General features: G+C 46.3%; 1 protein-coding gene across 1 annotated transcript in view; it reads right to left on the bottom strand.

The window, feature by feature from the left end:
• T265_15104 (hypothetical protein) overlaps positions 1–5202 on the bottom strand; it is a gene marked incomplete at both ends in the record, with an annotated part of 20743 nt that extends 15541 nt beyond the window's left edge. The window contains 2 exons of the mRNA XM_009176602.1: positions 4052–4142; positions 5166–5202. Coding sequence (XP_009174866.1) covers positions 4052–4142; positions 5166–5202 — 128 coding nt within the window. The remainder of the gene's footprint in view (positions 1–4051; positions 4143–5165) is intronic.
• Positions 5203–12487: the final 7285 nt, after the last annotated feature.

The following is a 12487-nucleotide window of genomic DNA, read 5'->3' as shown; positions in this document are numbered from 1 at the left end:
TATATATATATATATATATAACTAAACGAACTTTATGGTTGTACGGCAGTGAAGCATCAGTGCCAACACTGATGTTGCTGTCATTGATGATGATGATGATGACGAATAGTAAATTCGATGATGGATAAGTGGTGCGCCGAACAATGACATATCACAGCCATAGATAGAGCGGACGACTGCTAAAAAGGCTAATGTTGAATAATGACCAACTGTCATTCAGTACAAATAATTTCGTGCAATTCGAATAGTTCCGATTGGGACTGGCCTGGACCCACCTCAACGTGGTGGTAACAGAAGAAAGATCTAAGACACAATGATGCATCCCGTCACTCAACTAACAATTAATCCTTGTCACGACTTACTGTAAGACCATCTGCAGGTTACTGATAAAGTAAACGGACATATTTGTCGACTGGTGTGGAACAACAGAAGCGATATACAATTTTGGAAGAACACTATATATTTGCATTGCAATAGTCTAGGTTAAACAGTCAGAAAGAGATCACATTGGCACAGCACCGAAAACGGGTTAGAAAATATCACAAATAGGAACCAAGTTGTTGGTGAGAACTGTGGTCAATCAGTCCATACACACTTTTACATCCGTGTTCCGGGTGTGAGATGAACTCAACGATGAATCATCCAGAGCCGACTTGCGTCTGCAGTTTGTGGTGTATGTGTGAGTCAAGTGAAGAAGTATGCCGCAAAATGCTCCCAAAAGTGCTCCCATTACACATGGGTATGGCCAAGCCTGCCAGGGACGATCCCAATCAAGGATAAGCAGAGCAGCTGAACTCCATGTGCCAATCACTGCACCGTATCCAAGAAAGGCCAAGAACCATTCGTGAGGCTGCCTGTGGTGGAATCCACATTGAAACGGTACATTAGACTCAGTTTCATAAGGCAACAGTAATGACGAACAAGTGACTCACAATAAAATTGCTGCAATTAGATAACCACGCAGTGAGAGAAAATCTTTGAGGTCAGCTGAACTTGCAGGCAAACGGACGATTCTAGTCACGTTCTGGAGAGGAATTCTTCCCAGAACCAACTAATGTAAGTGCCTGTAGTCAAGAATGGTAATCGTCACGCACTTGTTTTGGGGGCGTGTATGTTAGTTGACCTTCAGCTCTCGATAACAGTCCACCCTTCCCAAATCATGGAGGCCCTATGTGATTCACGGATATGAGCCCCAAGAGTGGGATGAACACTATGGAAAACTGACTCAAGTGGACTGAATCTACCAATTCTCGGTTGCACCTTGCCCAAATAAATGATTGATCCCAATACCTCCTTTCCCTTATCCACTCGGCTCCATTCGACTTCTCATTTCCCCACCATGAACAGGCGTCCCCCGTGTCTTGGATGAACCTCAACTTCAACCCCATGAAGAAAGACCACACATCGAGGAGTCGAATTTCTTCTTATTGGTATCCCTCTTCAAACGGAGAGACCACCGAAACGTCTGCATATCCCGCACACATTCGTCAAGATGGCAGCGTAGTTTGACGCAGACTAGCAATTTTCAATTAAACGCCACTCACGTTGAACAGCTTAATACATCTTGCAACACAAACTAGCTTTTTATAGCTGGTAGTTTGCCTCAGGTCATAACGAAGTTCCTAAATATAGTAGAGGCAGAAAATATGATGGCGAAAAGCACGATACCATCATGATTACAGAGTACCTGACAATAACATTTGCCTTTTTAGTAGCCCACAAGAAGTACAGCGACTGATGAACAAACTGGACTAAATGGTGGTCGTTAGCTTGTTCGCTGAGCTGGGCAATTCGATTCGTTTCGTTTCATCGTCAATCGAAGTGACATCATCATTGCGTTATTGTGGAGCGTAGCAGTGCGTAGCGGTGGGTTGGATTGGACTGGACTGGACTGGACTGAGACAAATGCTACAGAGAGTCAAACGTTACAGACAAGTAGCTTCTCATAGGAGGAACTGCATCGTGATCTAAATCTTCGTGCCCTTTCATCAGTTTTAGGTTCACAACAATGTAGGGGGTGACTTGTGGCGGACTCACTCAAGCACCTTTCACTAGAAATTTGGAAACCCTCCACATAAGTGTCGTGATAGAGATTTGACTGTAGCGAATAAGAGTGACCACCGTAGAGGCATTTGGCGTCCATAGACGGCTAAGCCGTGGAAGTATTCTACCGTATCTGGATAAACTTCTCTTAAATAAATACTGTGATTAGCGGTGCTGTGATAAACTATGGCCAAACAGCACGGAAACTACACGATCACCCGCATGAGCATCTACCACCATACAAATGCTCATATACAAGGATCCTGAACATCCGTAGTTAAATAGGAGACTTTCATGTCCTTGGGAACATCGCCGCGCAATTAGTGTACGGAAGCTTTTAGAAAGCTCCGTGTATATCCTCACACGTCCAGAAGTCTGAGAATACAAAGAACGCACTGCGTTCACAGGCTTCCGGGACATTTTTTGACGAGCGAAAATTCCAGGGAGAGCAGACCGGTCAAATACCCCTTGGTAATTCAGGAATACTAAACTTGTGGGTCGTTTGTACGTATGACGTTGTTCTAGCATCTGGCGGAGAGTGATTATTTGGTCAGAGCAGTCCCAACCAGGCCGGAACCCCGCTTGCTGCTTTCGAACCAGTGTTTAAGTAGCCACCATAAGATGTCGAAGCACGAGTGACATCATCAGCAACATCGTTATAACCGATGTCTGGCTGATCCCCCTGTGGTTACTACACTCACTGCGAGTCCTCTTTTTTGAAAGTGGGCACTATCAACGACCCCCAGTTTTCTGGGACTGTCAAATCAAAATCACGCGAGAACTATGAGCGATTAGGTTGAGCTAAGAGCAAGTGGGTCCCCCGATTCTAACTTTTGCTTCGTAAGCTCTATCGACACAACCAAGCAGATAAGCAAACACAATAACTTATTTCGACAGTCGAGATGCAGTCGGCAGTTTACATGTCTAAACCTTAAGTAGAAGCTTGCACTTCGAAGGTGGAAAAAGCGCCACGACACGGATACCTGGATGACCAACACTATGTACTTTGTGTTCTGATATGGCGCAAACCAAGCCGTACAACGACATCCGCATTTTATAAATCAATGAGATTTTCAGTTCTGGCTTAGAAAGTCTGACAGTACCTCCATTCCTCGGGGTTCCTTCACGTGGAATGGCAGCTGAGTACCGAAAAGGTGAAACAGCTGGATGACCTTATAGGGAGTAACTTGGCACCAGAGGCACTTGGCATTTTAGGAAACTACTGCATAACCACCTTGATCGCGAAGTAAGATAATGTTGAAGAACTCAACACGGCAGAAGACCGGTCTTTGGAAACTCGCGGAAAATTCCCTCTGTGAACCGTTCTTGGCTAGGCGGACACAAATGACTGAAACAAACAATGAACAGTCAAAACTACGACGGTTGGTCACTGGCAAACGTGTTCACGAATGGTCGCTTCGAAATGTCGGTCTCCCAGACATGATGTACTGAACTAAGTCGAGCTAAGTTGAACGGGAAGAGTGACAGGTGGCAAGTGCGCAGGCAGTGAATAGGACATTTATAGAAGCAAACTGTCGCGCCATAGTTTAACTAGCTCCATTAGCTTTCACAATGTTGCCTATCATAGACCGGATAATCAATGAAAGGGGTGAATCTTCACCTGACTAAAAGAATCGGTTTCGACAAATAAAGTGAGCGTATGTAAAAGGACTGCAGGAACGCAGATAAAGGGCGTTCATCCTAGTGTTGATCACCCACAGTCATGGCGTCGCCTCTTTTACTTTTTGCTGCCGTGGTGAGTATTCTTCCGAACTAGCATAACACACCTTTCCATAAAGCTCCTAGTCAGCTTTACTATTTGAATACTATAAGCCCAAAATTTTTCGTTATCTACATTCTCTCTATCCTATTGCCTTTGACACTTTAATGCGGCGCCAGTTTTGGCTTGGTTGGATATTTGTGTTTCGGTCACAAATAGCTCCCGCCACGGACGCCGTTCAGTGAGATTTTACGTTTGTGTATAACACAAAGTACGGTCGAAACCTACCTTGGTGAGAAATAGACAGCGTTGACACGGCGAACGCAAGGATCATCCAGAGCAAGGAAAGGCAGTGTAGTTAGGCAGGTCAAAAGAATCGCTAAAGAAACTGTTTCCAGGTGTTGTCTATAAGTATTCGATAGGAATTAGTTGAGCTCACTCTAGAAAAGGTGCTCCAAAAAGCATAAATAGAAACGTATATACACCAACAGATAGCGCCAGATAGCAAAGCTGTGACGAAATTCCAGCTTTGTTCTTCTTGTTCGAATGAAAGATAAGTTAGCAATTGAATTTACCTTCATCCTAAGGGTCAGGAATTTCCACCAGGAGGAATGGTCGAAAAGGACCTCCGATATTCTTAGACGACCAGCTACAAACAGATATGTATAAAGTTATCTCCGGTTACAGTTGAACGAGACATAACTGAGAATGGTACGAGGATGGTGTGATACCTGCGGATACCAAAAGGTTCCCTCGAAGACGCGCTTTTTTCTTGGGAAAGATGCAACAAAAATGAACTTTAGTCCTTGGGTTTTGCATCGCCTATGAAATATACAGCTACGTGTAAAAGTTCCAATTATTTCCTAGCATAGTAAGTGTTATTTAGTCCCTCTAATTTGTGTGATTTACCGCTGTTGGTTGTGAAGCAAGCTCCGGTGACTTTCTTTACAGCAACTTATGAGGTTTTGTTGGAGTATTCGGCACGTATTTAAGAAACAATCAGATAACACAGTTAGGTTCAGAACACAAGCAGGTGCGTGAACAGACAATCTTGTTGGTAAAGTGTGTGTAGTTTGTCATTCACTTTCGATGTTTCGCTTTTTCTTCTTACCATCAACGTCGATGCTATTTCTGACGATGACGCTTCCTGACAATGCCACACATCTAACGGGCAATATTGCGACAGGCTCAACTATCTTCACTTCTTCATTCAATTATAACAATATCGTCCCTGGCGTCAACAACTATCACCAGTAGGTAAGAGAATGGCCACACACTTAGCTTATTAACGGGCTTTGCTTTCACGGGAGTGATTTTTTATTCAACTGATTCGAACCCTCGGCGTGTCATTGGTATGGAAAAAATAGTGGCCGGCCGATTTATCAACCCTGATCCCACTCACTTTGCGCAGGTTTCAACGTGAAGCCAACCGCATGCATCTATCGTTCCCTTGGGAGATCTAGGAGGGTTGTAAAGCTACCTGTATGTCATTCAGCTGTAGCACCCTTTCGGTGCCTAGCTGCCATGCCACACGAAGGAGGCACGAGGGCTGGGATACTGTCAGGTCGCCCAAGCCTAGACAGGGGAAGTCGAGTGGCAGAGGTCGGGTTCGAACCACGGACCTTTCGGTCAGTAAATTCGCGCTCTAACCACTTGGGCCATCTCGCCCCCAAGCTATCTGTATGTGTATGCAGCTTTCTCATAGCGGAGTTAGAAAGCAATAGAAAAAGCCAGACATTCAAATCCTTCTTCACATGCAAAGTAGATACTGTCTGATGCCATTACGGCAGCGAAGCATCGGTGTTAAACACTGATGTCATGCTTTCGATGAAGACGATGATGATGGTGATGATGATGATGCCATTCACCATGAAGATGTTTTCGAACCCTTTATCGAACGACATGCAGACACTCTTCATCGTTGGTAGGTAAGAGTCAAGTCGATATCGAGTTAGAACTCGCTGGCATCAGATTTTCAAAACCGGAAATCTCTAGCGAAGAGAAGGGTTGAGCCAGTCAGTACGTCTGACAAATCATTGGCGTATACTAGAAAGTAACAGCCCCAAAACAGAACCTTAGACAAATCCCAACGTTACCAGTGAGCACTAGACTGTACACACTTTGGCCCGGAAAGTTTGGAGGGAAAAAATTTCGTGATCCATCGTGGCAGTGTCTCCCTTTTTACTTTCTGCTTCTACCTTATCTAACCCTACCCCAAAGTAAATAATCTTTCCCAGCAGGTCCAAACTCTAGAACCAACTTTGTTTGTCATACATCAAACTCAAGTACCGATTCTTCGCGTTCAGCTTCACTCACAATACTAAACACCCCTAACAGAGTTTCAAACTTCTAAAGTCGGTCAGATTACCTGCCCTTAATGTTCACACACAGGAGCAAGCAGGACAAGCGGCTCTTGCTAGTAAGCTGGATCCCCGCCGCATTGATGCCTGCATCTCGAATTAAGTCCAAGAAGACCACTCGAATAAGCCTCGGCAGCGCTGACATCGCCTTACGGTGCATCCACATCCCAAGCAAACACAACAATATATGAGCTCTCAGTCGGCCGCAGTAAGGCGCTCGAAGCATCACAGAAACTAAGTATCACTGTTGATGAATACGCAGATTGAATGAACAGGCAGCGGTTATCGGCGCGTTTAAGAAACAACCTCATATGTTGCTAAATGAACTGCGGATAGGGGACTATCAGCGGGCGTGCAAAGAACCTTAGGCTCAACGGCTTAAAACAAAACCAACATAAGTCACTTATGGATCATCGGAGGTCATAACCACCAGCGAAATTTATGTGGAATTTAGTTCCATGACCAAACTCGGGTTTTGAGCCGTTCTTTTCGATAAGCACCATAGATCAATAGAAAGTAAATCCAGGATGTACACAAGAGGTCCGTTTTCCGGCTTCGTTCGAGGTGAACTCCGACAGACCCGGTTAGCCTTAGCGTATGAAGCCCGCTGTTCAGTGGAATCTAATCAGGCAGTGTCCTAGGTTGTCACACTCGGTGCAGTACCCACACCACTAATAACACGGGGAACCGCTTCTGAATCTCAGAGGCTTGCCCGTGGATGAACCCAGCTGTACGGCAGTGAAGCATCAGTGCCAACACTGATGTTGCTGTCATTGATGATGAACCGTGATTAGATGCACTAACACTGAAGGTCCTTGTAAGCGTGTACAGAAGACGCAACACGTACCGAATTTTACATAGGAAGGGATGCGATTAAAGGTAAGTTGATACAAGTGACAAAGATTTCTGACACCGAACAGCTGCTACATTCAACAGATCACTTGGTATCAGGATTCAACTTTATGGACAGACATCTGGGAATCCACGATGAGTGTAACGAGCAACAAACGGATGGGGCTGTATCAGCATACATAGTGTAGTATACGGTGTCTGCCAGTTTGATTATTTAAATTTAAGTAATGGTTACGTACAACCTTGCTTACTGGGCTTCAGCTCATAAGCCTTGTTTCTTTCTTCCATCCACAGAAATTGTCGTGAACAACTGCCCTCGGAGAATCACTGTATCCTGGTGCTTCCATAGCGTGCATACGTGTTCGGCGACCACGCCAGGATGGTTACCACACACTGGTGGACCTACCACAAAGACCCTGGTTCTACAAACATGCATACAGGCTGCACAGCTAACACGTTGCTCAACCACATACGACATACGCAGACCCGGACACAGAAACCTCTGCACACGCTCAACAGCCGCCCACATCACACCACTACCACCGGCCAGTTCACGTAGGTCATGGTACACCGGGGACGGTGTTCTCCAAAAAGGGGGCCAGTGTAGTATACGGTGTCCGCCAGTTTAATTGATTTAAGTGTAAGTATTGTTGATGTACAACCCTCCTTACTGCGCTTCGGCTCATGAGCTTTGTTTCTGTTCTCCATCCACAGAAATTGTCGTCAACACCTGCCTTCGGTGCACCGTCCCCTGGTGCTTCCGTAGCGTGCCTACTATGGTCGCAATAAGGGTTAAATATCGTAAATTGTGGAGACCAGGCGTTAATTCTAAGTTGTGTAGCGATAGGTTGCTTCTCGATTGCCCGGCCTTGAAGGCTTATTCGTAGGGCTCCAAACAACGAAATACAAGGTCACTGAAAGTCTCGCCAACTGTTGCGCACCAAAGATGGGCATGCCTGAGTGGTCAGAACCTCAGCCAATCAGTAGCGAGATTCTTGAGATGGTGCCCTTCGTCTCAGCATGCAGCTTCCAGGTTGACCTTGCAAGCAATTCGAAGGTAACGACGTTCCTTGGTCTACATTATGGGTCTGAAGTTCCAATACCTGCCAGTACACGCTTTTATACGAGGCAACCTGTCAAAACATACAATGCATGCCGCGCCGTTGATGCACAATGCATTTTTCTGCAACAAACCTGTGGGGGAAATAAGAACTTTAACGTCAAGATGTTGAACTTCTTTGCATATGAGCTCAGTCCGGAAATCACCCTCCTCTGCCGTCACTTTTTGCAATTTGTTTTAATCGATCTGTATAGAAGAATATTGGCGCACACTCGGCTTTGATATTTGTGTGCTATGGCTCCGGAAGCGGCTTCACAATCGTTCACGGATCCACGGACCCTATCAAATGCTTTTGAGAAGTCGAAAAATATGGCATCCGATATGAGTCCTTCGTCCTTCGCTTGGGTTAAGCTGTCCATAAACACGACCATGTTTGTTACGCAAGAACGATTTGGGAGAAATCCGTGTTGAGCTGGAGATATCAGATTGCTGGAAGTAAGGTGATCTAGGATGGCTCGCTTCAGAATGCGTTCCATCACCTTGCACGGCACGCTAGTGAGGCTTATAGGCCTATAGCTGCCAGGCGATAGTCGGTCACCAGTTTTGTATATTGGCGTGACAATCGCTTCCTTCCAAGCAGGGGGAAGGCGGCCTTCGTCAAGCGACTGACGAAACACCAAGTGTAAATGGTTTGCCAGTGTGGAGGACGTTTCTTTCAGGATCCTCGGATGGACCTCGTCGGGTCCCAATGCGCAGAATGGGTTGATCTTGTCCAAGAGTTGACGAATGTCCTCCACCGTGAAGACCAAGTCGGTTAGAGGCTGTTCGTAGTTTCTCCTTGACAAGAGTGGATGTGACGAGGACGCTGGGGCTGAGTATAGACACGCATAGTGTTCTCTGTAAGCCTCAGATACCACTGTTGGGTCATTCGTCGGTTCTCCGTTTCTGTCCCTCAAGGAGAACGCAGATGGCTTGTTTCTGCGGCGATGTCTCATGTACTTGAACAGTACGTTTTTGTTTTTTCGAGCGAGGTCCAGAATGGTGGCTTGTTTTCGTATGTTCCATTGGCGGATTTCCGACTTACAGCGATTCCGCATTTTACGAAATGCCAGCTCATCTTCTGTGTCCCCTGTGGTCAACTTTTTGAAAAAGAGTTGGGATCTTTTTTCCAGAAGTCGCCGAATCCTTTTTGGCAGCTTGCGGTTCATCCGACTGCGTGCCGGTCTTCTTGGGACGAATGTCGCGTCAGCCTCGTGGACTTTCTGGACAATGGTCCTATATAGTTCTTCCACCGGAGCTGGTCTCAGTGTGACTTGTTCAAGGAAGATGCGCATTCCTGAGAAGTCTGCACGGCAGAAGTCTCTAAACCACGTTTGAGGTTTGGGATTTCTGGCCCAATAGCAGATGAAATCAAAGGTTAGCACACAGTGGTCGCTATGTCCCAGTGGAGCGTTAATGGTTACCTGATCAACGAAGTGTCTTTCGTTGGTGATGACCAAATCCAAGAGGGATGGTTGTTGGCCTGCGCGGTATCTGGTGGGTGCAGCGACATGTTGGGTCCAAGCGCTCTGTTGAACGACTTCTAACAGGCTGCCTGCAAAAGGTCCGCCTGATTCGACGCGCTGTCTGATTCGACGCGCTGCCTGATTCGACGCTTCCATCCTTCACGGCATTTGAGAAGGCCGTAAGTCACTACGTGAAGGATAACTTTGTGGTATTCGTGCGTTCATCCAGCAATCGAAGCACCAACGCAACTTTGCTTTACGAATGGGAGTACTACAAATGCAGCGGGCGCCCTACCAGACCAACGGAAGGCCGGGGAATCCGAGGTAGCCGGTAAGCCGAGCGTAGTTACTAATAAAATAAAGTGCGCACAGCACCAGCTGTCCAGTGCGGTTTTGTCTACGTAGGCAAATGAACCAACTGGCAGTCGCCTCTTATTTCTTGGACACAACCAAAAGTTGTCGAAGATTCTGTACGACCGGCTTTCAGTTAATCGACGGCCAACAGAAGACTAGTTAGCACCTGCAAGGCCCTCCTGAAATATGGAACGTGGTCGTCTGATGTGCGTCCGTTTGTGGTGAATGAATTCGGAAAGATACTTACCGCTAAGGATATACACAACTACCGCCGGAAGTGTCGACCGGCTATGTTGAGTAGGTGCCGCATAGTTGGGTTTTAATGTGGCAGATGATATGCCTTAGGTCCTGGCTAAACTTCGGTCGACCGGATGCGTCTTTGTATGCCAGTCAGAAGAAGGTCACTATATTTTCTCATGCGTCTCCCGCTAGCAGCAGATAGCGTTGTTTCGACGCTTTCCAGATGTAGTGAGTGATGATGGAACGTATGCAACAAACAGCCTTGGGTAAGCTTTTTGAAGCACTGATATTAGCCATGTAGATATAGGCTTTACACCCTCTTGAAAACTGACGGCATGGTAACCAGGCGTTGGGTTATGTATGCATTCGTAGAGAGCGAGCAGTTTGCTCCTATGCGTAAACTGTTCGGTTTGTTCAAAGAAATTATGGGCGAAACTTATCCGGTGAAGACCTTTGTGATGGAGAAGTTGGCGCCGCCAATGCGTGCAGCAAGAGTCGTGTTCGGCTGTGATGTGATGCTTTGCTATTTTCATGTCTGCAAAGCCATCAGGAAGCACGTATCATTTAATTTCCATGTATTTTTCGTCATGGACACATTCTGCGAATAGCCGGCACGCCGAGTGGCTCATGCGGGAGTTCGAGGTGCATATGTCGTACCACTGTGACGTACTTTTGCTTCCCAATCCACTAACGACGGCCGTCAGATTACAACCTACCGAAAAAGATATACCCCTTATACTTGTTTCCAAATCACAACCGACAGCTTTCGACGGCCTTCGTAAACAACTGAACAGTGTGATGGATAAGCTTCAGAGGCTGGAACCCAGGAGAGCCACAGCCATCTTTTAGCTATTGATTGTTCAGGGACAAATCCTGCTGCGTCAAGCCTTAAAGTCTGCAACCGAGGGCCTGCCATTGGTGGTTGAGGATAATGCACCTCAACCCAGAGGGTGGTCTACGAACGCTGACTTGGGCTTTTGTGTGTTCTGTGACCGGCCGACTACTATCAGCGACCGCTGGTGTGCAACGGATCGCTTGTCATATCACGCCGACTGTTGTGATGGTGAGCTTTGCCCGCTGTGTGGTGGTGCTCTCAAGGTTTGTCCCAAAGGAAAATATATTGGAAAAACAAAAATAAAAATGAAAATAATTTATCTTTGGTTCTTAGCTCCGAGCCCATCCAGAAAACGCAAAGGTGTGCATGCTACCCGGTCCGCAACGAGGGTTTCTTATGATGTTGACCTAGACCGAAGCACAGAGTCCTAGCGCGGTGTGTCCCGGAAGTCTGTGTGCGTCCGTGTTTTCTGGTCCGGAGAGGAACTTCTCGACAGCCGTGTGTAAATGTCTGATAACTACGGCTAACGCTGTAGAGCGCCAGCTAGTTGAAAGAGACGAAGATGACTTGATGTGACCCATCGGCTCCGAACAATGTGTCTGTTAACGAGGCCCTATGCGTTTCAGGTAAGTCTCGTATTTCTTGATAGTTGCAGTAAACAAGCACGCGAAATAACCGATGAAGATGGCATAGTGTGAACAGGCATCTATGACAACATAGTGGCTGAAGTGAATTTTGGGGTAAGTATCTCTACCAGTTTGTCGGCCGCCCTCCTTATGGCGATATTTCGATAGCCTGAATTATATCTTCTTATCATTTTAGGACTTCAATGGCCAAATTAACACTCCTCACGAAGAAGATGCGCCTACCAGAAGGACATATGTAAACTTTAGAACGACCGATTTATCTCAACATCTCAAGACGTCCATTTTGAGCCTTTTCTCCGTTACTGATGGATGGATGCGCATCGTCAGTCATGTGCGTCAGTTAGGCTTGTTCAGCTGGCCGGTATGATCGACGTAGGTTCTCTGTGGCTAGTTAGTTAGGCACCGTATACCCCCAGCCGCATGTTAGTCGTGTGCGTCGGTTGGGTTCGCTCAGCTGTCCGGTATGGTCGCCATAGGTTGCAAGGTCCTAACCGATAAACCTCGGGGTCATCTTAGCATAATTCGCAACCTATAATCGAAAATTCTGCTTTTTGCCAGCAGACGTGCACGACTTTTAGCAAATGATTAACGTGGACTACGGAATTTTAACTGGCAACAAGAATCACCGACCAAAATTTGTTTGCCCGAATGCACCTACGTATATTTTGCATCTCCAAAGGCTTTAAGATTCTAGAATGTTCAAGAATTTTTTCCGGTGGAAAACTACCTGAAAGTTACGCTTATTGTGAGTCAACGTCTTCCACAATTCGCGATTTTTTATCATCAGGCAACGTATTCACAGTCGGTGGCGTTTACCGACCTTGAGCATTCGCTCACTTGAACAAATCGCCAAAGCAAATGATTTTCAATA

The sequence above is a fragment of the Opisthorchis viverrini genome (genome assembly GCF_000715545.1).
Source record: "Opisthorchis viverrini unplaced genomic scaffold opera_v5_349, whole genome shotgun sequence".
Taxonomy (NCBI): domain Eukaryota; kingdom Metazoa; phylum Platyhelminthes; class Trematoda; order Opisthorchiida; family Opisthorchiidae; genus Opisthorchis; species Opisthorchis viverrini.
Note: the sequence above shows the minus strand (reverse complement) of the source record. Positions and strands in the feature narration are given on the sequence as shown.